Source organism: Cebus imitator, unplaced genomic scaffold (assembly GCF_001604975.1).
Source record: "Cebus imitator isolate Cc_AM_T3 unplaced genomic scaffold, Cebus_imitator-1.0 Scaffold189, whole genome shotgun sequence".
In the NCBI taxonomy this organism is placed as follows: domain Eukaryota; kingdom Metazoa; phylum Chordata; class Mammalia; order Primates; family Cebidae; genus Cebus; species Cebus imitator.
Window position 1 is genome coordinate 2,103,452 of NW_016107504.1, and position 25,844 is coordinate 2,129,295.

At 35.6% G+C, this 25,844-nt stretch overlaps 1 protein-coding gene across 4 annotated transcripts in view; it reads left to right on the forward strand.

Moving 5' to 3' along the window:
- COL4A5 (collagen type IV alpha 5 chain) overlaps positions 1-25,844 on the forward strand; it is a 258,298-nt gene that overhangs the window by 295 nt on the left and 232,159 nt on the right. For 3 of the 4 annotated variants that reach the window (XM_017546470.1, XM_017546471.1, XM_017546472.2), the window contains exon 1: positions 1-147. In XM_017546470.1, the coding sequence (XP_017401959.1) occupies positions 67-147 (81 nt within the window). In that variant the 5' untranslated portion in view covers positions 1-66. The remainder of the gene's footprint in view (positions 148-25,844) is intronic. The other variant, XM_037744956.1, reaches the window with a different exon arrangement.

Below are 25,844 nucleotides of genomic sequence, written 5' to 3' on the forward strand. Positions count from 1 at the left end.
TCAATTGGTTAGAGCCAGCCGGGGATTTCGTGCGGGTGCTGAAGGAGCTGCGGTAGCTGGAGAAGAATGAAACTGCGTGGAGTCAGCCTGGCTGCCGGCTTGTCCTTACTGGCCCTGAGTCTTTGGGGGCAGCCTGCAGTGGCTGCGGTAAGTCCTCTCACCCCTCCCCCACGCCCATCACCGCACTTTCACGCTGAAATTACTTTTTTTTTGTCCTTTTATCTTGCTTTCTCCTCGGCCTTGACTAGGGAATTCAAATTTGCTTTCTTATGTTTAGGAAGAAACGTTATTTGCAATACGGGTAATACAAGCCTTTTGAAGTCCCAGGGAGAGGTTTAAGTGCTTAAAAATAGGACTGCTTGCCTCCCTGCAGCTAGCTGCTCTGGGGGCAAGAGCAAAGTCAGAAGTGGGGGACACTAATTAATGGCTCATTAGGTTCCGGTGGGCATTTAAAACTTTTCCTCCCCTCCCTCCACCCTCAGGTGTTTCCCTGTCTGGCGGCTAACCTTTTCACTGCTTGTACCCAGCTCACGTACTCTTTAAATTTTGCCTATAGTTTAATACTTTGGCTCTTCGAAAATCCAGCTTCCATTAAAGTGTTTAGCGCCTCGGTGAAGTTCTTCCCCTTTGCTCTTTTCTTAAGCAGCATGAACCTACCCCCACCTCAGGTCATTCAAGCGACTGACCTGCTTTTCCCTTTTGACATTCTTGTTACAAATGAAATGCTAAGGTAACATACCAAGAAAAGTGAGGTAAAGCCTCAGGCTTCAAGTCTTTTGCGTCTTTTTTTTTTTTTCTAAGTTATGGAGTTTTTGTTTACTTTTTTTTTTTTTAACTCACCAAGGCACCTGAACAAATTGAGAATTTGCCCATCACCTATTTAAAGGAAAATTCTCCTTTTTCAAAGGAGAATCAGTGTTCCAGTTTAAAGGAAAATGTAGTAAGATGTACATGTGAAATGCCAGGAAAAAACTCCGTTCAGTTTTAGGAATGTAGAATTAAAACCTCACTATATCTCTTAGAAGTGCATCTGGGTAGTCCCACCCACTGTCCTATTGGGGATGAGGGGCAGATGTTAAAAAATGAATGGCTTTGTGAGAGAAAGTGTTCTCCTGCCTGAAGCCCATCGTATTTAATTTTATATAACCTCTAAAGAATAACTGTGTGACAAATTATTTTAATGCAGTTGAGTGATCGTTATGGATAGTTTAAAAAAACTGTTTAATATGAGATCATGGCTGAGGCCTTCACATGGTTGAGTGACTGTCAATTCTTTATAAGCAGCTGCTGTGTAACAGCTTATCTGGGTCCACTTTTAAGTTAGCTGTCTAGCTTCCCTATAGCACTTAGCATACCTCAAATCGCATGTCCTCTTTCTATCCTTCAGAAGGTGTGTACCCAAAACTTTCATATTACTCTGAGCACAACATAATTATGATAGCAAATTTGCTGAAAAATCATGCATGTCAAATATTTTTAATTATGCATGCCATAATTTTCTTCCATCAAAGTAGACGGATGATTTAAAAATGCTTTTTTCGATGCAGAGCATCTTAATGGGGGTAAGGTTTAGCCAGTCAATAGGCTACAGACTGTTGGATAAAACTACAATTGTGCTGTTAAAATTAGTTTTTAAAAACATCTTCTTGGTGCCCTCCACTTATAGCATTTGGCCCAGGGAAAAAGATTTTGTAGATGTTTGATTACATATATATATGTTTTTTGATGTTGCTATTAACAAATTTGCATCAGATGACAACCATACAGGTATGTATAACAACACTACATATCAATTTACATTAAATCACTTTATGTTAACAGTGAGATTTCTTTTTATTGACAAAACTTGAGAGCAAGCTTGTTTTCTTGGATTCTTAAACTAATGATTGAGTATTCATGAAGCAATGACAGGTCTTTCCCTTTTCCTCCTATATAATTTTTAAAGAACATTTTACATCCCCTTTTCCTATCATTAGGATATTGTGCCTCTATTAAAACCAAGGGTTTGTTTTTCCTGGTTCATACATCAAAATTTTAATCAGTCAAAAATATGAATGATATCTGCTCTCCATACTAGTGCTGGAGATATTGTGACCATTTCCAGAGTAAAACTGGATGGTAGCAGTGCTAATTGTTGACTGGAGTAGTCTAGTATTGGGGTTTTTATATCAAAAAAAGCGTTGCTGTTTAAATTGCTTTACTGTTTTATAGATAAATGATTTCTTTATCTCTGAAATCATGCCAAATTGGTACATCACAAATATGTGAAAGATTTTTTGCATTTTAGGTACAGCATTCATTGGGTGGAGTAAAGTAAGCTCTGTGGCCAAAGGTTAGTAATAAGAGAAGACAGTTTTAAGTTGGAAACATAATTTCTAGTGATGGAAACAACATTTTTATGTGAAGGTAATTATGCCTGCACTGATTCACTGTCAGTGGGATATGCACTTAGATTTGTAGATGTGGGTAGTACGTAAAATTATGTTAGTTCTACTTTACATAGTTAGTAAGCTGTTTTCTATGCAGTACATTGGATATTTTTCTCTACTTTAAATGTACTATCTACCTTGTGACCAGCAGCACGAATTCATCAAGGGTAAGAGTATTGTTTGTAGCCATGAAGCACTTCATTCTCTATGAAGTATATAGCTCCATAGGAAAAATTTGTAGTCATAATCATAATTATTATTATAGATAACATTTTTGAGTGTTTATTATGTGCCAGGCACTGTGCTAATATGATCATACACATTATCATATTTAGTCTTCAGAAGAGACTTATGAGATGTATACTACTATTATCCCAACTTTACAGATGAGAAAACTACAAATTACAGATGTTGAGTACATTCCCAGAAATCCTGCCACGTAGGCAATAAGTTATGAAGCTGGAAAATTTGATCCAGGCAGTTTGACTCTAGAATCTTTGCCCTTAATGACTGTCCTATACTGCCTCCTTTGTATGTGGTCTATAGAGATTCACTGGTGTGTAAAGTATTTGGATCTCTGCCTTTTTTTTTTTTTTTTTTTTTTTTTTGACACAAGAGGTGAAATGGAAATGATAATGGGGGTTACATGTCTTCCTGCTGATGTTAGGAGAAGTAGCATGGTGTAATGGAAAGAGCTTTGGGCCTAGAATAAAAAGATCAGAGTTTGACCTCTGTATCTGTGTCTATATAGAGTGAGGTTATTTAAAAACGATCTAACAGCAAATGCTGTTGAAGGTTTTATGATTTTATGCAATTACAATATATAAACATTTCAACTTATATAACTACTATAATTTGTGACAGATGATTTGTTTTGAAGGAATATTTGCCTTATGGTTATTTAATTACTCAGTTACCACATTAATTTTAATATAGCAAACATTTCAGGAGCATGTCTATTGTGAAACAACAGGGTATATGTGTATGGTAGCACACTTTACTTAACATGGTTAATTTAGTTTTATTGTTTTTTTTGGTACCAATTTGCCTACCTATCACATTCAATTTTATTCACAAACTATATATATATATATCTTTAGTCTTATGCATATATCTATATTGTGACTGTCCCATGGCAATGTAAGAGTTTGTATTATTTCCTGTGTTATTATTTACCTTTGATGTCTGTACATGTAAGACATGAGACTCTTTGTGTCCCTGTTAACTTGGTTAAGATGGTGTCTGCTAGGTTTATCCACTGTAAAGTCAGGATTTTTTCCTTTTGTAATTACAAAGTGAGACTATGCAGGGCAATATTGTGAGACAGTGTAAATATCCTGTTTATCATCATATATTTGCCCCCTAATTTTAGCATCCATTGATGATTCTGGCTTGAATAAATTATTATTTTTACGTTTGCCAGATGTTGATTTCAATTTTCAACATTTTTTCATTTATTAACTGATTGAATTATATTATTTTTAAAAAAACTTTCTCTTCTTTACTGTTAATGTATATATTTATTCAGCTGTTCATAGCAGTATGGGCTTAATGAATATTTGTTTTATTCTATAGGTTGTAATGAATTATACTCTTACTACTTTTTGTTTTTGCTGAAATTACCCCAGATTTGGCCAATAGGAGCCGTTTCAAGTAGGTTCCTGTTTCCCTTCAATGTATCTCCATCATTTTTAAAGCACCCTCTTACTTTATGGCACCATGGAAGTTCTAAACTCATTTTTTAATTTCCTTGCTCCAACTCTGGAATCACAATATTTTCTCCAAGGAGCTCTGATTCTTTTTATTGGAGAATGGTATTTAGAAACCAAGATCTGGGTGCTTGGCATGCTTGTAGCTACTGAAGTGTCATTGCTTCTAGGCCCTCTTGGCAGGCAGAACTAGGAAATATATGTATATATGCACACATATCTGTTTCTATATCAATTTATTAAAGTACCTCTTTGTATGTGTTAAAATCATAGATTCATAATGATACCTCTGATTCTAGTCCAAGACTCTAGAATAAATATACATGTGATCTCATTCTTTTCTGGTATCTCTCTTTACATATTTTGTGGACTTTGTAGAGGTCTTATACAGAGTCTTCAAAAGATTGACCTCTGAAGTCAGACCTGGAATCTGGCTGGTAGATATGTAACTTTCAGCAAAATAGTAACTTTTGAGCCTCAATTTCCTCATTGGCAAAAGGGAGGAAATTTATTTTATTTTTTATTTTTTATTTATTTTTATTTTTTATTTTTTTTAATTTTAAAAAAAAAGTTGGGATTATGCTACATATAGTTTTATTTCTTATTGCTTGATCACTTATCAAGCATTTTCCCATGTTACTAACATTCTTTGTTTCAAAACATTATTTTAAAATTATTATATACAACTTGTATTTATACACACCCCAATTTATTTACCTGTTTGCTTTTGTAGAATATATTTAAAACTGTCAAGATTTTTTAGCCATCATAAGAAGTGCTGCCATGAACATTTCTTATTCTATACTTATTATTTTATTGTAGAATATATTTTAAAATGTCAAGATTTTTTTAGCCATCGTAAGAAGTGCTGCCATGAACATTCCTTATTTCTTATTTTTATTATTTTATTGCTACAGCCTCCTTCATGGGGAATTAGTGGGTTAAAGGCTATCAGTATTTTTCAAGTCTTTGATACGTACAGTAGACTCTGATATTTAGGAAGGCCATATCAACAGATAAATTATGGTAACTTTCTTTAGTGGTTACTATATTATGTCCTGTTAGGTAGCTAATGTTATTTCCACTTTTATATACAAGGAATTAGAGACCCACATGGGTTACATAACTTGCCAAAGGTCATGCAATTGATACAAAATTAGGCCAAGATTCAAACCAAGGCTCTAGAACCTGCTCATGAGATTCTCCTCAATCCCTATTTCATACATGATAGATAATAGAGAAAAGTCAAGTCATCATGAAAAGTTGAATAATTCTCATTGCCTTTTCTGTAAACCCTTCTGTGACTGGTCACTTGAGATGATTCTAAAGAAAGACACTCTGCTGGCTCATCTTTTAATAAGTCTTTACCATACTGTCTAGACCATTTATCCTTAAGGGCTTAAATTTTAATTTTGTGAACCATATATCCTCCTACTTTTCTCCCCTGGACAGAAGGTGGAGCTTGCCCTCCACAAATACCTCTGCCATGACCTCTTCCTAGCTATAACAAGTATAAACTTACTCAAATCCATTGACATTCTCCCTACCCCAGAAGAGTTTTGTGAATATGCATCTGAAATGAGAGCCCCTTCTGCCATCTTTCCCCACCCCCCTCACCAGCCCCTGCACTGTAGCTGCCTTTAAGGCTTACACTTAAATGGCTGTGTCTTTACCTAGTACTCTCCCTAGCTCTCATCTCTCCCTTAGTGATACTCCAGAAACTTCCCTTCATTAATTCTTAATCTGTTTTTTTCACTTTGTGGTGAAAAATTTCCTCAGCTTCAATTTCTTCTTTTTAGAAAGTTAAACTTGTTAGTATATATGAAATGTGAGGTCCCCCATCCATTTTGTACCACTCCCAATTTGTAACACACCAACTTTACCTTCTCCCCACATTTCCTCAATAGCCAAATGACTTCATTGCCTGTATGCCAGCACTGTAGCTTGTGCAATTCAAATGTATTTCTCTTCAAAGTCACAAATTGTTATGCATTATGGTTTTTCCAGGTGGCATTTGAATAGCTGAACTTTAAGCTTCTGAGTGATAGGGATCTGCTCTTGCCAAATTACTTTCCAGCATGGTTTTACCAATTATACTCCTATCGGTAGTGAATAAGAGTGCCTGTAAGACAGTCTTAATTTTTTTTTCCTATCTACTACAGTGACTATGGAATTGATGCTCAATTAATTGCCAGTTGGTTGGATGATTTGGTCCTATCCTCTAATGCTTTACTTTTTAAAATGCAATTATTCCATCTTCTCATCCCTTTCTCATGATAGCAGCCATGGAACAGAAGTAATTTTGAAAATATATTCTTTCTAATTAACATTATAAATGAACTACCCAGACATTTAGCTAAATCTTTATTATAAAGATTTGTTTCTAAATAGTAATAATTGAGGATTTTAGAGAAACTTCTTCAGTGTGATATCTCACACATAGGTTCCTTTCATTTTAACAAACCAGATTCTCATTTTATGCATCAGTGCTTGAATTTATTTACCTTCATAGTCAGTCCAGGTCCAGTCGTACTTTGTTCCTTTAGCAGCTTCTGCTGGCCTTTAACCAAAAGGGTAGTCTATGATGGCACTTGCTACCTTGTTGAAATTGGAACCTTAAGTCCATTCTTATTCATTAAAGACAGTCAAAAGCAAATGTTATAAAAGAAATAGGCGTTAGCTAAATTTAATTTTTAGCTTATTTTAAGTTTACTAAATCTGATGTAAATGTCAGATACTTACTAACTTGTAGAGAATGTAAGTACCATTTACAAGCAAGTATTAGTCTGGTTAATGGAATTGTGCTTTTGGCAGTGAGTAATAAAATAAGACTTCAAGAAATTCTGTTAATGAATTTGTATCATCTTATAATTCAATCAAATAATATTTTTCCTGTATGTAGGAAAACTGGCTTGTTTGCTTTCCAAATTTCTTTTATAGTATATATGACATTAATTGAGTACTGTAAGAGATATGGAACTTTGAGCAGGGGAGTGATATTAAAGTGGGACACGACTGAAAAACTGTTTAGTGTATTCTGTATTTACAAGCCATCCAGGACCTTGCTAAAGGAGGACTGCCCCTTCTCTGTCCTTATTCTCACAATTTAAGTGATGTAGTAAAATATTTCTGTATGTGGAAGATAGGCATGATGGGGCCTGTTTATATCAGATAGGTTGTTTTTCTTGCAAGTGCTACAAAACACTGTCTTAAACAATAAAGGCAATATTTAGCTCATATAACAAGAAATTTGGAGGTAGATTATTTCCAAAGTTAATTAATTCAACCACATAAAGACACCATTCAGGTCCCAAGTTCTTTCCATTTTTCTGTTCTGCCATACTTTGCCTATCAACTTGCCCTCTAATATCAATGCCCCTTGTTCTGAACTATTCATGTGTATCTCTTTTTACTAGCAATGAAAACTTTCTAAGGAGTCCCATAGCACCACACTGAAAACATCTCTTATTTATCATTGGTTGTAATTGTGTTATATGTATATGGCTACACCAGTACATTGGCAAATGGAATAGGGACATAAAAGTAGAGTTAGACCAGTCACTTATGCAACCAACTTTCCCTGCCCCTCACCAGGCCAAAACACATTGCTACCTAGAAAAGTTGAAGGGTGGAAAATATCTAAATAAACTCATAGTGTTTTTTGGGGAAGAAAGAAACAGTTTGTTTCACAACCTCATGAGTTTGTCCTCAGGATCAGTTGATATAAAAGATTTGTAAGAAATTGGCGCATTTGTTAAATGTAAGATATATTACTTATCTAGGGAAACTAATGTTTTGTGGAGCTCTACAAATGAAAGTTGTTGTCTATTCATAGGCATTTTAGAGCTACAGGGACACCGGTGATATTTTAGGCCAGTAGTTCTCAAACTGTGGCCTGTGGACCCCTGGGGTTCCTGAGATCCTATTTGAGAACATGAGGAATATTTTATCAGTAATATTATCTTAGTCTGTTTGGGCTGCCATAACAGAATGCCTCAGGCTGGGTGGCATATAAACAACAAATTATATCTCATTGTCTGAAAGCTGAGAAGCTGAAGATCAAGGCAGATCAAACCTAAGATTCAGTGTCTGGTGAAGGCCCTTTATCTGGTTCATAGATGGTAGCTTCTCACTATGACCTCACATGGTGAAAAAGGGAAAGGGGTTTCCTCTCTGGAGGGTCCTTTTCAAAGGCACTAATCTCATTCATGAGAGCTTCATCCCATGACATAATCATCTCCCAAAGGCCCCACCTCCTTATGCCGTCACCTTGGTGATTAAAAATTTAAAACATATGGATTTTTTTGGAGGGGACACAAACATACAATTCATAGCAAATATGAAGAATGTTTACTTTTTTTCACTATGTTGACATTTGCACTGATGGTGAATAGAATTACTAGTGCAGTGTACCACATTTTCTTAGTAGTTGTATTCCTCATACTCTCGGTGGGGGGGGGGAGCCAGTTTTACTTCAGAATGTCCTCAATGTAGCATTAATTTTTATTGAATTTTGACCCTTGAGTGTACATCTTTTTAATATTACATATGACAAAATGGGAAGTATACACAAAGCACTTCTGTACACTGAAGTAAGATAGTTGTTTCTAGGAAAAGCACTTGTGCAATTATTTGAGTTGCCAGCTGAACCAGTTGATCTTTGCATGGAATGCTTTTTTGTTTATTTTAGAGACAGGGTCTTGCTGTGTTGCCTCAGCTGGTCTTAAACTCCTGGCCTCAAGAGGTCCTCCTGCTTTGGCATCCCAAAGAGCTGGGATTCCAGGCATGATCCACCAAGCCCAGCGAAAATTCATTTTTACTTGAAAAAACAACTGTGACAAACTGTGGTTATTTATACTTGGGTATTTGGCAGGCATTTTCTTGAAAATGAGCATAGAGAGCCTATCACTTCAAGGAAAACTAATGGCAGTATTTGTGGCTAATGAAAAATTTGAGCTTTTCAAGTAAGAATGAGAATTTTGGAAAACTTGACCCTGACATTGTGAGTGTGACAGCTTCCCAAATCTTAGACTTTTCTAATACAGGTGGTAATTCCATTAATGTGTAGTTTTTATACTGTGCAATAAATTGTGTTAACATTTGGAAGCTCTGCATACGTCAGTGAACTAATATTTTCCAAATGACTAGTACACAGTGTTACAAAATCATGCATAGGTAAAAGATCAATTCAAAGGACAAGACAGATCAACAAGTTTAATGTAATTGAATATAAAAAGCTAGTTGATAAAGTTTTAGATTCTACATTACAACTAACCTTATCTTAAAAGGCTATTAGAATGCATACTTTTCCAGCTATATAACTATTTGAAACCAGATTTTCTTCACATATTTTAACTAAAGCAATGTATTCCAAAGAAGAAAGGAAGAAGCAGAAAGGAAGATCCAACTTTTATAGCAAAGGAATCTACGGAAGAAGTAAAATAATCTCTTTTCCCACTATTTTTTTGTTTTGGAAAATATAAGTAATTTTCATAAAAATTCATAATATATGTTAACATTTAACAGGTTTATCACTTGAAAATGAATAAATAAATAAATTTAAATATTGCTCAGTTTAATTTTTATATGGTATATGTTGATAGATGTAATCCAAATGATGGGGTCTTCAATACTTTTTAAGAGAATAAAAAGGCCTTGAGGCCAAGAAATTTGGCAGCCACTGCTATGCAGAGACCAACTCCATCTTTTACATGAAAGTGATTAATGAAAGATGATAACTAGCTATTTAGTTGCAGAGGCAGAGATGGAAGCTGTATTTTCTGAATCTTATTCTTGTCATCTCTCCAGTATACTACATTGGTTTAGGGATTGATAAATTGATAATATGATGTGATAATTTGATTCATCATGGTAGATACAGTTAAAATACTAAACAGAAAATGTAGATACTAGATTGTACTCATCTTGACTACCATCTTCAATCCAATTGAAGTCAGAAATATTCTTGCTACGCAAACCACAGCAGAGGAGACACACACAAGAAATGAACTAAAGTTGCAGTTACTTTTAGGTACTAAATTGGAAAAATCGTGAAATTAGAGCTCTTATCTTACATATCTTTTTATTCACCACAGTGCATGCACTGGTTTCTTGTATATAGTTATCTCTCAGTAAGTAGTTGTTGAATGGATGTTGAATTTGGGGAAGGAGTAGATTTATTTGGATAACACCAAGAGGCAAGATTTTGAATCAATAGGTTAAGTTACAGGAAGTCTGGATAGCAACAATTTTCTAACAATTAATTATTTGCTACTTAGTAATGGAAATGTCTCATTAGTAATAGGAATGTTCCTTTACTAAAAATGCTCAAATAGAGGGTAGATGCTGCTTTGTCTGCCAACATATCCATGAGGTCCCTTTGGACTCTAATATTCTATTTTTCTGGTAATTAGAAGGAAAATACTTTCTTATTGAGCTCAAATCTACTTGTATGATTTTATTGAGACAAGGTCTCCTGTTGCCTAGGCAGGTCTCAAACTCCTGGACTCAAGAGATCTTCCAATCTAAGCCTCCCAAAGTGCTGAGATTACTGGTGTGAGCCGCCACTCCTGGTTTACTTCTATGATTTTAAAGCAAATTTTAGGTATAATTGACATACAATAAAGTGCATATATTTCAAGTGTACAATTTGAGTTGTGACATATGTATACACTTGTGAAACTATCACAACATTCAAGATAATGAACATATAAATTAATCCAAAAGATTTTCATGCCTCTTTGTAATCCCTCCCTTCCTACCCCCATCCTCCATCCCCAAATAACCACTCATCTGCTTTGTGTACAGTACAAAGTTTCATCTTCCAGATTTTTATGTAAATGCAAATATTTGATATGTGTACTTTCTTTGTTCTGACTTCCTTCACTTAGCATAATTATTTTGAGATTCATCCACATTGTAGTATGTGTCCATAGTTTATTATTTTCTTGCACAGTAGAGTTCCATTTTATTGATGTACCACGCTGTTGATGGACATTTGGGTTGTTTTAGTTGTGGGTTATTAAAGTAAAGTTGTCATGGGCATTTTTTTGCACGTTAAAAGTACTAAATTGAGGTATAATTTCCATAAAGTGATATACACTGATCTTAGGTGAACAGCTTAGTTATTGCTTAACAATCGTATACATATTGGCAACTACCAACCAAGTGAAGATGTGGAACATTTCCATTACTCTGGAAAGCTCCCTCATGTTTATCCCCTTTCAATTCCTTTTGCATCTTGTCTGAAAAATAGTAAGCCCCAAGGTTGCAAATATATTATCATATGTTTTCTTTGAGAATCTTTACAGTTTCAGATTTTGTATTTATGTCCATTTTTCTTATATAGATACCCAGTTGTTCCAGTATTGTATATTGAAAAGAAAAATTCCTTTTTTTCCCATTGAATTACCTTGATTATTGAAAATCAATGGAATGTATATATACAGGTCTAGGTTGAAACTCACTAGTGTGTTCTATTCACCTGCTTGTCTGTCTTTATGCCAGTATCACACTGTGTCAATTACTTTGGCATTACTTTGGTAGCATAAGTCCTTTACATTTCCTCTTCTTCAGAATTGTGTTAGCTATTGTATTGGCTATTTATTCCATGTAAATTTTACATTAATTTTGCCAAAGTTTGCTTGAAAACCTTTGAGATTTTGATAGGAATTGTAACAATTCTATAGATCAATTTAGGAAAAATTGAAATCTTAAAATTATGTTTGTTTTTCCAATTCATGAGCACCATATACCTATCCATTAATTTGCGTATCTTTAATTACCTTCATTATAGAGGCCATATACATCATTTGTTAAATTTCTTCCTATATGATTAATTCTATTCTAAATGGTATCATTTTAAAAATTTTATTTGTAGTTACTGTTGCTAAGATGTAGAGATGTGATCCATTTATATATTCATCTGTTTATCCTAAGATAAAATTCTAATTTTTTATGGTATGATTTATATACTGTAAAATTCACCCATTTTATGCACAGTTCTGTTATTTTTGACATGCATACAGAAGTATAAATATAGTTTCTAATCAAGATATAGAACAGCATTTCTAAATTTATTCGTTAGCTCTATTAGTCATGTCAATTTCTTTGGATTTTCTATGTATACAGTCATATCATCTGAAAGTAAAGAGGGTCATACTTCTTCCTTTTCATTACCTATGTCTTTTTGTCCTGGCTATCTTAGTGCACTTGCTAGGATCTCCAGTACAAATTTAATAGAAGTAGTAAAGAATGACATTCACTTTTTTCTGTCTATCTTTTGAGGAAGATACTCAATATTTTGCTATTATATCAGCTGCAGATTTTCCATAGTTAAACATTACAGATTGAGGTGGTCCCTTTTCATTTCTATTTGCTGAAAATGTTTTTTTTTTTTAAGTAATGAATGTTAAATTTCATCAAAAAATAATTTGCATCTCTTTATACAATCATATTGTCTGGGGCTCAGCTGAACCGCTAGGTGTCTGAAGTACCTGTTTCTAAGACAACAAACCAAAATCAAAATAATAGTCAAGCCTTTATTTACTTACTGTGATTGTATAAACAAGAAGCTAAACCAGAGAAAGTGCTGAGGATTCTTCCCATTTTCCAGTTACATTTTTCCCCATGGTAGATTGGATCAGCACAGGCTTTGGGGGTCTGTGTTTTCTCACTGACAAGGGAGCCCCAAACAAAAGGCTCTGGCAGTGCTAGGGACTGAGGGGCTTGGGTGAGGAAGAAGGCTAGGGGTGGAAAAGTACCTAGTAGTGAGTCAGAGTAGAAAGAAGTGTCTTTAAAGTTTGCTCCCACTTCCTCTGCTGTGAATATTTGTGAACAAGTCTTTGTGTAGACAAATACTTTCATTTTCCTTGGGTAAATATCAAGAAATGGAATTGCTGTGTTGTATCATTAGTCTATTTTTAACTTTGCAAGAAACTGCCAAATTGTTTTCCAAAGTATGAAAGTTGTAGTTGTTCCTCATCCTTACTTGCATTTGATATTGTCACACTTTTAAATTTTAGTCATTTTGATGTCTTAGTATTGGTATGTTGTTTCATTTTTTTGCAGTCACTTTTTGTTTATATTGAGTAAAATTCACTATCTTTGGTTTACTGTTCTATGAGTTTTGATAAAAGCATCTTTTAACTACAGCCATAGTCAAGATTCAGAAGACTTCCATCACCTCAAAATGTTTCCTCATACTGCTCCTATGTAATTAACCTCTGTACTTACCCACGTTTCTGTCAATCACTCATCTATTTTCTGTTCCTATAATCTTATATTTTTAAAATAAATGTCTTATAGATAGATGGACTCATCCAGTATGTAACATTTTGAGTCCAGCTTTTTCCTCTTAGCATAATGCATTTGAGATCCATCCATATTGTATGTATCAGTAGTTCATTTCTTTTTTTATTTGTTTTCTTATAATTGAGTGGTAAGAGCTGTTTGTGTATTGTGGATATATTGCCATTTGTGCATTGTGGAAATATATTCATTTCATACATACATGTCCTGTGGATATGCTCTGTCATTTGGTGGCTTGCCTTTTTGTTTTCTTACCTATAATTTTCAGTGAATAAAGTTTAATTTTGACACAGTCCATTCTATCACCTTTTTATGGTTATAGCTTTCTATCCCTTTTATAAGAAATCTTTGACTTCTCCAAGGTTACAAAGATTTTCTTCCATATTTGCTCCTAATAGTTTTTATATTTTTTGCTTTTGATCCATTTACTTATTTTTTGTGTGATGTTTGGTAAGAGTTCTGGTTCAGTTTTTTCCCCATGTGTTTAGTTCCAGGACCATTTGTTGAAAAGACTATCCATTCCCCATTGAATTACCTTGATACTTTTGTGAGTGTATTTTGTATTCTAGTCTGTTTCACCAATCTATGTCTGTCCTTATGCCAATACCACAATGTCTTCATTACTGTACTTTTATGATAAGGCCTGAAATCAGGTAGCATAAGTTCTTCAAATTTTTTCTTTTCAAATTTTTGGGTCACCTCTTTCTCCTCCTCCTTCTTTGAATTTCTATATAAATTTTACAGTTAGCTTGGCAATTTGTACAAGTAAAACTTGGGATTTTGAATGGGATTATATTTAATATATAGGTCATTTTTGGAAAAAATGTCTTACCAGTATTCAGTGTTCTGATAAATGAACATGGTGTATCTTTCCATTTATTAAGATCACCTTTAATTCCTCTCAGCAATATTTTCAGTGTGCAGGTCTTATATGCACTTTATTAAACTTATCCATAAGTATTCATATATTCAAATAATACCATAAATGACATCGTGTTTTATTTTTCTTCAACTGTTTGTTGTTGGTATATAGAAATACAACTTATTTTTTTTCTATTGACCTGTACACTGTGATCTTGCTAAACTGATAATTTTTATTCATTCTTTTATGGATTCTTTAGAATTAACTACATATATTATTACATCTTCTGTGAATTAAGATAAACTTGCTTCTTTCTTTCTAGTCTTCACATTCCTTTTTTTTTGTTATCGTACTAATTAGGACCTATAGGATAATGTTTAATGTAAACATTAAGACCACAGTTCTTTGCTGCCTTTTCCCAATGTTTGAAAACATATGCTTCACACATTTTGTACAGTTTCCTAGTTGTTTGCAGCAAGAGGGCAAGTCTAGCAGCAATCATTCCAACAAAATCTGCTTTTAGTTTTTTGATATTTATAAATAACAATGAATGATGTGAACATTTTTGAATATGTTTGCGCTTCAGATTATTTCCTATGAACAGAGTTCTAAAACTATGTGTTCTCATCTATACACATATATCTGTATCTATCTATCTGCCTGCATATTGAAACCTACAGTGTGAGAGCTACCTCAAGAGCAGTGACTTTATTTCAAATTTCTATACCTTGCATCATCTAGCAGACCACCTTTCATTAGATTAATGGAAAGTAAACTTTTTATGATTAATTTTGTCATACCCAGAGTATCTATTTAACTATAGCATAGAGATACCTCTAATCTTGCCTGTGAAGTCTAAAGGAAGAGAAGACTGTGATCATTGCCATAGTTTTAATTTTCTATTACTTTATTTTACTTTAACTGTCTTATTTATCTTTGATAATGTAGGAAACAAGAATTGACCACTGTTAAAAATACTTTTTTAAAAATATACTTTGGTTTATTTTGAGAAAAGAAAGACTTTTTTTCCTAACTTTCCTTCCATTTTAAGTTAATCTTGTAGGATGTTGTTTGAGCAGTGACCCTGTAAGAAGTGGCCTTATGGATTCTGAGTTCATTTTAGTTAATATAGTTTCGGGAAGGCTTTTGAAATAGGAAGCATTTACTCAAGCTTTAGATTCCTTCTGAATAGTTTTTCTAGCTAGCTGTAAACAAGCCAGTTTGCCCTAGCTCTACATTTATGTTAATTTTCATTACTTTGTTTCAGAATAAAAGGATCAATTCCTGTTACATTTTGATTTTAAAAATTAAGCTATACATTTTTCTTAGATGTGGGTATGTTAAAGCTTTTTAACATCTGGCAAAATTAATCACCTTAGGCTGTGGAGTTCCTCACCCCCAACTCCCTCCACCCCCTAAAGATACTTAATACATATTGGAAGGGGAAAAATAATACCTTTTACTTCCAGTTCTTATGGTCAGGTAAGTTCCTAGGTTTTTTTGTTTTGTTTTGTTTTGTTTTTTTGAGATGGAGTTTCGCCCTTGTCGCCTAGGCTGGAGTGCAATGGTGTGGTCTTGGCTCACTGCAAACTCCACCTTCTGGATTCAAGTGATTCTCCTACCTTAACCGCCTGAGTAGCTGAAATTACAGGTGCCCGCCACCATGCCTGGCTAATTTTTGTATTTTTTTTTTTTAGTGAAGAAGGGGTTTCACCATGTTGGCCAGGCTGGTCTCGAACTCCTGACCTCAGTTGATCCACCCACCTCAGCCTCCCAAAGTGCTGGGATTACAGAGGTGAGCCACCATGCTTGGCCGAGTTCCTAGGCTTAAAATGTTTGAAAGTATTTTGTATGTGTGTGTGTAGACATATATTTTTATTTTTCTTTGTATGTACCTGGGCATAGAAGGGCTAGATCATAAGGCAGGTTGATCGTTGACATTTTGCAAAGCTGCCAAATCATTTCAAAGGTGGCTGTACCAGTTTATAATTTGAGTAACAATATTTGAGAGTTCCAGCCTCTCCACATGCCCGTGACCACTTGTTATTGTCTTTTTTGTTTTTCTCTATCCTCGTGTGTGCGAATTGATGTCTCTTTGTAGTTTTGATTCACATTTTTTTAAATTGTACTTTAGGTTCTGGGTTACATGGGCAGATCAGGCAATATTGTTGCATGGGTACACACATAGCAATGTGGCTTGTTGCCTCCATCCCCCGGTCACCTACATTTGGCATTTCTCCCTATGTTATCCCTCCCTGACCTCCCCACCCCCTTGCTGTCCCTCCCTTGCCCCCGCAACAGACCCCAGTGTGTGATGCTCCCCTCCCTGTGTACATGTGTTCTCACTGTTCATCACCCATCTATGAGTGAGACCAGGTGGTGTTAGATTTTCTGTTCTCGTGTCAGTTTGCTGAGAATGATGGTTTCCAGCCTCATCCATGTCTCTACAAAGGACACGAATTCATCATTTTTATGGCTGCATAGTATTCCATGGTGTACATGTGCCACATTTTCCTTGTCCAGTCTATCGTCGATGGGCATTTGGGTTGGTTCCAGGTCTTTGCTATTGTAAACAGTGCCGCAATGAACATACGTGTGCATGTGTCTTTATAATAGAATGATTTATAATTCTTTGGGAATATACCCAGTAATGGGATTGCTGGCTCAAGTGGAATTTCTATTTCTAGATCCTTGAGGAATTGCCATGCTGTCTTCCACAATGGTTGAACTAGTTAACACTCCCACCAACAGTGTAAAAGTGTTCCTGTTTCTCCTGATCCTCTCCAGCATCTGCTGTCTCCAGATTTTTTTAATGATTGCCATTCTAACTGGTGTGAGGTGGTATCTCAATGTGGTTTTGATTTGCATTTCTCTAATAATCAGTGATGATGAGCATTTTTTCATGTTTGTTGGCCTTCTTTTGAAAAGTGTCTGTTCATATCCTTATCCCACTTTTGGATGGGTTTATTTGTTTTTTTCTTGTAAATATGTTTTAGTTGTTTGTAGATTCTGGATATTAGCCCTTTGTCTGACGGGTAGATTGCAAAAATTTTTTCCCATTCTGTTGGTTGCTGGTTCACTCTAATGATTGTTTCTTTTGCTGTACAGAACTCTGGAGTTTAATTAGGTTCCATTTGTCTATTTTGGCTTTTGTTGCCAATGCTTTGGTATTTTAGTCGTGAAGTCATTGCCTATGCCTATGTCCTGAATGGTTTTGCCTAGGTTTGATTCTAGGGTTTTTATCGTGTTAGGTCTTATGTTTAAGCCTTTAATCCATCTAGAGTAAATTTTAGTGTAAGGTGTCAGGAAGGGGTCCAGTTTCTGCTTTCTGCCCATTGCTAGCCAGTTTTCCCAACACAATTGATTAAACAGGGAATCCTTTCCTCATTACTTGTTTTTGTCAGGTTTGTCAAAAATCAGATGGTTGTAGATGTGTGGCATTGCCTCTGAGGCCTCTGTTCTATTTCATTGGTCTATATCTCTGTTTCAGTACCAGTACCATGCTGTTTTGATTACTGTAGCTTTGTACTATAGTTTGAAATCTGGTAGCGTGATGCCTCCAGCTTTGTTCTTTTTGCTTAGGATTGTCTTTCCTATGCAGGCTCTCTTTTGGTTTCATATGAAGTTTAAGGTGGTTTTTTCCAGTTCAGTGAAGAAGGTCATTGGTAGCTTGATGGGGATAGCATTGAGTCTATAAATTACTTTGGGCAGCATGGCAATTTTCCTGATATTGATTCTTCCTAACCATGAGCATGGAATGGTTCTTCATTTGTTTGTGTCTTCCCTTATTTCCTTGAGCAGTGGTTTGTAGTTCTCCTTGAAGAGGTCCTTTACATCCTTTGTTCGTTGTGTTCCTAGGTATTTTATTCTCTTTGTAGCAATTGTGAATGGGAGTTCATTCTTGATTTGCCTCTCTGTTAATCTGTTATTGGTGTATAGAAATGCTTGTGATTTCTGCACATTGATTTTGTATCCTGAGACTTTGCTGACTTTTCTTATCGCTTTAAGGAAATTTTGGGCTGAGATGATAGGGTCTTCTAAATACACAATCATGTTGTCTGCAAATACAGACAATTTGACTTCCTCTTTTCCTAACTGAATACCCTTTTTTTTTTCTTGCCTAATTGCTCTGGCTAGAACTTCCAATACCATATTGAATAGGAGTAGTGAGAGAGGGCATCCTTGTCTAGTGCCAGATGTCGATGGGAATGCATCCAGTTTTTACCCATTCAGTATGATATTGGCTGTAGGTTTGTCGTTAAAACCTTTTATTATTTTGAGATACGTTCCTTCAATACCTAGTTTATTGAGACTTTTTAGCATAAAGGACTGTCGAATTTTGTTGAAGGCCTTCTCTGCATCTATTGAGATCATCATGTGGTTTTTGTCTTTGATTCTGTTTATGTGGTGGATTACGTTTATAGACTTGCTTATGTTGAACCAGCCCTGCATCCCTGGGGTGAAGTCTACTTGATTGTGATGAATAAGCTTTTTGATGTGCCGTTGCAATTGGTTTGCCAGTATTTTATTGAAGATTTTTGCGTCTATGTTCATTATGGATATTGGCCTGAAGTTTTCTTTTCTTGTTGAGTCTCTGCCCTGTTTTAGTTTCAGGATGATGTTGGTCTCATAAAATGATTTGTGGGGGATTCCCTCTTTTTGTATTGTTTGGAATAGTTTCAGAAGGAATGGTATCAGCTCCTCTTTGTCTATCTGGTAGAATTCAGCTGTGAACCCATCTGGATCTGGATGTTTTTTTGGTTGGTAGGCTATTAATTGCTGCCTCAACTTCAGCCCTTGTTATTGGTCTGTTCAAGGTTTCAGCTTCTTCCTGGTTTAGACTTGGGAGGGTGCAAGTCTCCAGGAATTTATCCATTTCTTCCAGGATCACTGGTTTATGTGCCTAGAGTTGTTTGTAGTAATCTCTGATTGTAGTTTGTATTTCTGTGGAATTGATGGCTACTCTTAGCATTTTTTCCTTCATTTCAACCCTGGTGAGTCTGATGATTATGTGCGTTGGGGTTGCTCTTCTTGAGGAATACCTTTGTGGTGTTCTCTGTATTTCCTGGACTTGCATGTTGGCCTGCCTTGCTAGGTTGTGGAAGTTCTCCTGGATAATATCCTGAAGAGTGTTTTCCAGCTTGGATTCATTATCTCCATCACATTCAGGTACAGCTATCAAATGTAGATTGGGTCTTTTCACATAATCTCATATTTCTTGGAGGGTTTGTTCATTTCTTTTCACTCTTTTTTCTCTATTCTTGCCTTCTCATTTTATTTCATTGAGTTGATCTTCAATCTCTGATATCCTTTCTTTGCTTGGTCGATTTGCCTATTGGAACTTGTGTCTGCTTCACGAAGTTCTCGTGCTGTGTTTTTCAGCTCCATCAAGTTGTTTATATTCTTCTCTAAGCTGTTTATTTTAGTTAGCATCTCATCTAACCTTTTTTCTAGGTTCTTAGTTTCTTTGCATCAGGTTAACATATGTTCTTTTAGCTCTGAGAAGTTTGTTATTACACACTTTCTGAAGCCTGTTTTTGTCATTCATTCTCCATCCAGGTTTCATCCCTAGCTAGTGAGACGTGATCCCTTAGAGGAGGAGAGGCATTCTGGTTTTTGTTGTTTTCATCTTTTTGCACTGGTTTCTTCCCATCATAGTGGCTTTATCTACCTGTGGTCTTTGTAGTTGGTGACTTTCGGATGGGGTCTCTGAGTGAACGCCCTTTGTATTGATGTTGAAGCTATTTCTTCTGCTTCTTAGTTTTCCTTCTAACAGTCAGGCCCCTCTGTTGCAGGACTGCTGGAGGTCTACTCCAGACCCCGCTCACCTGGGGATTACCTGCATGGGCTGTAGAACAGCAAGGGTTGCTGCCGGTTTCTTCCTCTGCTATCCTCATCCCAGAAGGGTACCTGCCAGATGTCAGCCTCAGCTCTCCTTTATGAGGTGTCTCTTTGGGTATACGGGGGTCGGGGAGCTCTTTGAGGAGACAGTCTCTCCCTTATAGGAGCTTAAGTGCTGTGCTGGGAGCTCCATTCTTCTGTGTAGAGCTGCTGGGCAGGTACCTTTAAGTCTGCTGCACCTGAACTCATAACTGCCTCTTTTCCCAAGTGCTCTGTCCTAGGAAGATCAGCTTTATATATAAGTTCCTGTCGTGATGCTGCCTTTTTTCATAGATGCCCTGCCCCACTCGGAGTAGTCCAGTCACAGTTTGCCAGCAGAGGCATTGCTGAGCTGCCGCAATCTCTGCCCAGCTGCTGTGTGAACTGTCTCGGTAGTGGCCAACTGCCTTGGTAGTGGGGGATGCCCTTTCCCTCACTGAGCTGGACTATCCTGGGTCTAGCTGTGCTTGCTGCAAAACTCTCAATCCAGAGTGTTTCAGATTGCTTGTTTTGTAGGGGTAGTACCCACTGAGCCAGATTGCCTGGCTCCCTGACTCAGCCCCCTCCCATTCAGTTGAATGGGCACCTCTGTCTCTCAGGTGTTCCAGGTGCCAGTTGAAACAGCTGCCCAGACTTGTGTGAGTTTCTGTGCTCTGAGCTGGCACTGGCCGGAACTGCCACATTGAAAACTCATGGCGCTTTGCAGCCCAGGAATCTCCTGGTCTGTGGGCAGTGAAAACTTGTTTGGAAATGCAGTGAGCACTGACCCTCTGCAATGTTCTCGCTGGGAACTGCACTCCAGACCTGTTCCTGTTCAGCCATCTTGGATCCTCTAATCTTAAAATATTTTTATTCATAGTGAGTATACTCAAGTTATAAGAATTTGTTTAATAGTGAATAAATTCATTCTTAGCACTAGCCTCTTTCAATTCTGTTTGCTTATCTTTTAAATGTCTACTTAGACATTTCATTTTTCTCCACAGTTGCAGTAAAGACTTCTTTTTGTTACAGTGCAAGCTTATTAGACCTTATCACAGACTTCATGCCTTCATTTGTGTGTACTGTATAATGGAAAGAAACAAAGATGAATGTTGTAAAATAACAAGTGAGGTCAAACTGGAAAAGGCCTCTTTTCTTAAAGGCTGAAAAATAGGTTCATTTTCTTAGAGCTGGATTTGTTTCTCTGACTAATTTTTTTTTTGAGACGGAGTCTTGCTCCATTGCCTAGGCTGGAGTGCAATCTCTGACTAATTTTACTGCTCCTCTTAAATTTGCAGATTGACAACCTTTATACTGAAAACATGTATCAATATCCTAGTAGAATTTCAATCCCATATTCTCAGTTTTCTCTACTTTATGATGCCCAGATATGGAAAAGGAGGCATTTTTCCCCTCAGATGGTTAAATGTTATAATCTGAAATTGATAATATGCTAATAAACAAAGTTAGGTTAAAAATCAGGTCTTTTTGATTTTCATGAGACCTTGTAAACATTATATTACTTAGAATTTGTTTTAAAATTAGGTTCCAAATTAATATGGAAAAAAAGTAACAGTGATTAAATTATTCAGATTATGATATTTTTCTTAGTTTTGCCTACCTGTCTACTTCTTCATGTGTTGTTTTACTTTATGGTACTTAAACATTTTATAAACTTTTTTTTTTTATGTGGAGCTTTGCTCTTGTTGCCCAGGCTGGAGTGCAATGGCGCTATCTCTGCTTATTGCAACCTCCACCTCCTGGGTTCAAGCAATTTTCCTGCCTTCGCCTCCCAAGTAGCTGGGGTTAGAGGCATGTGCCATCATGCCTGGCTAACTTTTTGCATTTTCAGTAGAGACAGTGTTTCACCATGTTTGCCAGGCTGGTCTCCATCTCCTGACCTAAGGTGATCCCCCTGCGTCGGCCTCCCAAAGTGCTGGGATTACAGGTGTGAATCACTACGTCCTGCCTTCATAAATATTTTTAGTGCATTTAAACATTAATAGACTTACAAAGTATTGTAAAAGACAAGGATGTAGACATAGGTTCTCATTAAATCACAACTAATGGAAATGTGTATTCATACCAAAATTAATTATGTTCTTTTTCGTTAGAATATTCTGGAGCCTAATGTTTCATCTCCTTTTCATATCACTTTCCTCAAAAAATGCAGCATGGGCTTAAATGTGATTTTTAAAATTTTAACATAAAACTTCACTATGATAAATGTTTATTCAAAATTGGAGGAAAAAAGATTTAGAGTAAGATACATACTAATATTAACTACTAGTGCAAGATTATGAGTCATTTTTTCTTATATGTATTTTCTGTTACCTACAGAGAAATAATAATAAATGCCAATTACTATTACAATAAAATGTTTTAAAAATATTTAATATTAGTTTATCGTTGTGCGTTTCAACATTTTTCGTATTTAAGTGATTTAGTAACATGCATAAGGTTTTTTTATTTTATTTTATTTTTGTTTGTTTCTTTTTTGAGACAGGATCTCATTCTGTCACCTAGGCTGGAGTGCAGTGGTATGGTCATGGCTCACTGCAGCCTTGACCTTCAGGGCTGAATCAATCCTTCTACCTCAGCCTCCTGTGTAGCTGGGATTACAGGTGCATGCCACCATGCCCAACTGATTTTTGTAGAGAAAGGATCTCACTGTCTTGCCCAGGCTGGTCTCCACTACTGGGCTTAAGTGATCAACAGGCCTTGGTCTCCCAAAGTGGTGGGATTACAGGCCTAAGCCATTGCACCTCCTCCTATTCTCCCTCTCTTGTAATAAATATTTTAGGTAATTTTTAAAGTTTTTTTTTTACTTGGCTTTCTTAAAGGAGAATTTCAGTTCCTTTTTCTTCAGTAAAAAATTCCAGAAACTGCCAGAAGAAGGCTAATGTCAGTAATAATTCTGTCATTGAACATAATGGAGAGGAGTCATATTTAATTTGTATGTACTTTTTTTAATATCACGTGTAACATATATTCTTCTTGTCCTCCCCTCCAGGTGAGTGACAAAGAGTTTTTTTTTTCTTTCATTTTACCAACACTAAACAGAGTGATTTTAGGAATACTGGATCCACCTTTTTCCACTTATATTTGGAGTGAAATGTGTAATTTATATATGAAACCTGTAATTTTAATTTAAGGTCTTGTGAAAGTATCAAAAATCTTCAGATAAATTGACACGGAGTTGCTTTAAAATGCAAATTTATTGTTAGTAAAAAAGCGGAATTTTAAAACTTTATGTTTTAATTGATTGTTTCTAGTTGAATTCAGAATATTAAAGCTTTGTTGTATATGTAGTAACTCTCTAATAAATACTTCAAGATAGTGTCTTAGTATTTAATTACATATAAGCACTATAATTTATTCTAAAGCTTTAATAAAATTAAGTTTCTATTAGTTTATGCTTTTCTCAATGTTCATTGAAAATATGGAGTCATATTGCCTATTACTGGCCCAATCCCCAGCCCAGCTTGTAACTTTCCTGAGGAGGAAATTTGAGTAAACCTTAGTGAGTATTTGACAGTTGACTCCATCTATAGCCAATCTGAAAGATAGGGTGTTGTAGGAAGGATATTTGTTTTTATGGTTTTTTGCAGAAAAGATGTAGATTTTCTGATTCACTTTTGAAGATGGTATAGGTGAATGTACCTGGGAGAAATGAGAGCGGCATCCCATTAGACATGTTGTGCCCAACCCCTTTTACGATTCTTTATATCTCTTAGTTATTCCTTTGTCAGGTAACAAAGATGTAACATGGGAGATATATTCTACTTCTCCACATAGTTAGCTTAGTATAGTACCCTGTCACAGCAAATTACTGGAAAGAGCAGGATTTGGAAGTTAGACTAGATTTTACTGCTGGGGTAGGGAGAGAATGCTCAGAAAGTTTATCCTGGACACCAAAGGATGAGCAATTGGAATAATTGACTGCTTTAGCATTTTGGTGTTAGTTTGCAATAGGTAGGGCGGACTCCTCTCTTTTTATTGCAGTACAAGATCCCTTTAATAGCTAGCTCTAATATGGCACTACAGTGTCGTGGTTTAGTTTAGAGTGTGCAGATTGATGTCAGACTCAACTTGTATTGATACTCTTCTATCTGCCAATTGGGCTAACATTATTAGCCTAAAGTGTCTTAATGCCTGCCATATATTAAGTGTTCAATAAATAACTAATTTTACACAGGATCTATATCGTCCTCTTCCAATATAATTTAGTTCAATCTTAGGCCTAATAGTTTGTTTTTCTTCCTGATCAGCTTTCTTCATCTCTAGTATTTTACCATCGGAGGGAAAGATGTCTTAGAAACACTTTTTTAGTTTATTTCTAGAGGTATTGGCTAGACATCATGTCAATCATATGTATAGACCGATATTTTATATATTAAAAACAAATATAATCCCTAGAATAGTATCATCTGAGTAGGGATGAAATGGTCCCAAAAGAGGGACAGGAAAACAGAGAAATGGGAGTAGTAGTAAAGAGAAAATTAAAATCAATATGTAAACAAGAAAGCAGGTTTATCTGCAATTATAGGGAAGAACTGTTAAAATTACTTTGTGTATTTTTATTTCACAAGAAGCTTCTTAATATTTTTAATTAAATTACTAAACTATTTATTGAGTTGCACTAAATATTTAGATAAATGCAGTATATAGATATGTCTGTCCGTATGCATATATGCTAAATATATATAAGTTTGTTGTACCTTAACTAATTTGGGGGTTCCTTCTCACCGAAAAGAAATTTAAATAAATACTTTGGATATTTCTGTAAATGTAGCATGCCATTTAGCAAATTTAAGGGAACAAGTGAATAACTTAGCTATTCCAACAATGTTTTGCCTCCGCATTCCTTGGCACAAACAGGGACCTCAGTGAAGCGTCCCTTATGGGAGTTGCCCGGGGAAATCTTACTGAAGAAGTCTAGGTCCCAGTTCAGGCTCCGTTCCCTTCTACTTTCTAAAATATCAACTTTATTGAGTTCAGTTTACATACAATGAAACATATCAGTTTTAAGTGTACAATTTAATGTTATGACAAATGTATGTACCCACGACATTTACAATATTGAGTAGTTTCATCACCCCAGAGAGTTCCCTTGGTTTTCCTTCCCAGTAAATCTTGCCCTATCTCTGTACCCTGAAAGCCACTGACCTGCTATCTGTTGCTATGAATATTTGTGTACAAGTCATTTTACACACATTTCGTTTCTCCTGGGTGAATGCAAAGGAATAGAATTGCTGGGCTGCATAAATATGTAATGTATTGAACCTTACAAGAAACTGATATGTTTGCCAAAATAATAGGACTATTTTATATTATCACCAGCAGTGTATAGGATCTTTTTAATTATAGCTATGCTGGTGGGTATAAAGTGGCACCTTATTGTTTTAATTTGCTTTTTCTGATATTGAGCATATTTTCATGCTGTTATTGGCCATTCAAATATCTTCTTTTTTGATGTGTATTCTCAAATCTTTGCCCAATTTTTAAAAAAGTTGGATTGCTTGTCTTCTTATAATTGTAAGAGTTCTTTATATGTTCTAAATGCAAATTATTTGTCATGTCTACATAAATATACACACACATATATGTTATGCACACACCCAGTATTTTTTCCCCATTCTGTGGGTCGTATTTTCTTTTTCTTTTTTTTTTTTT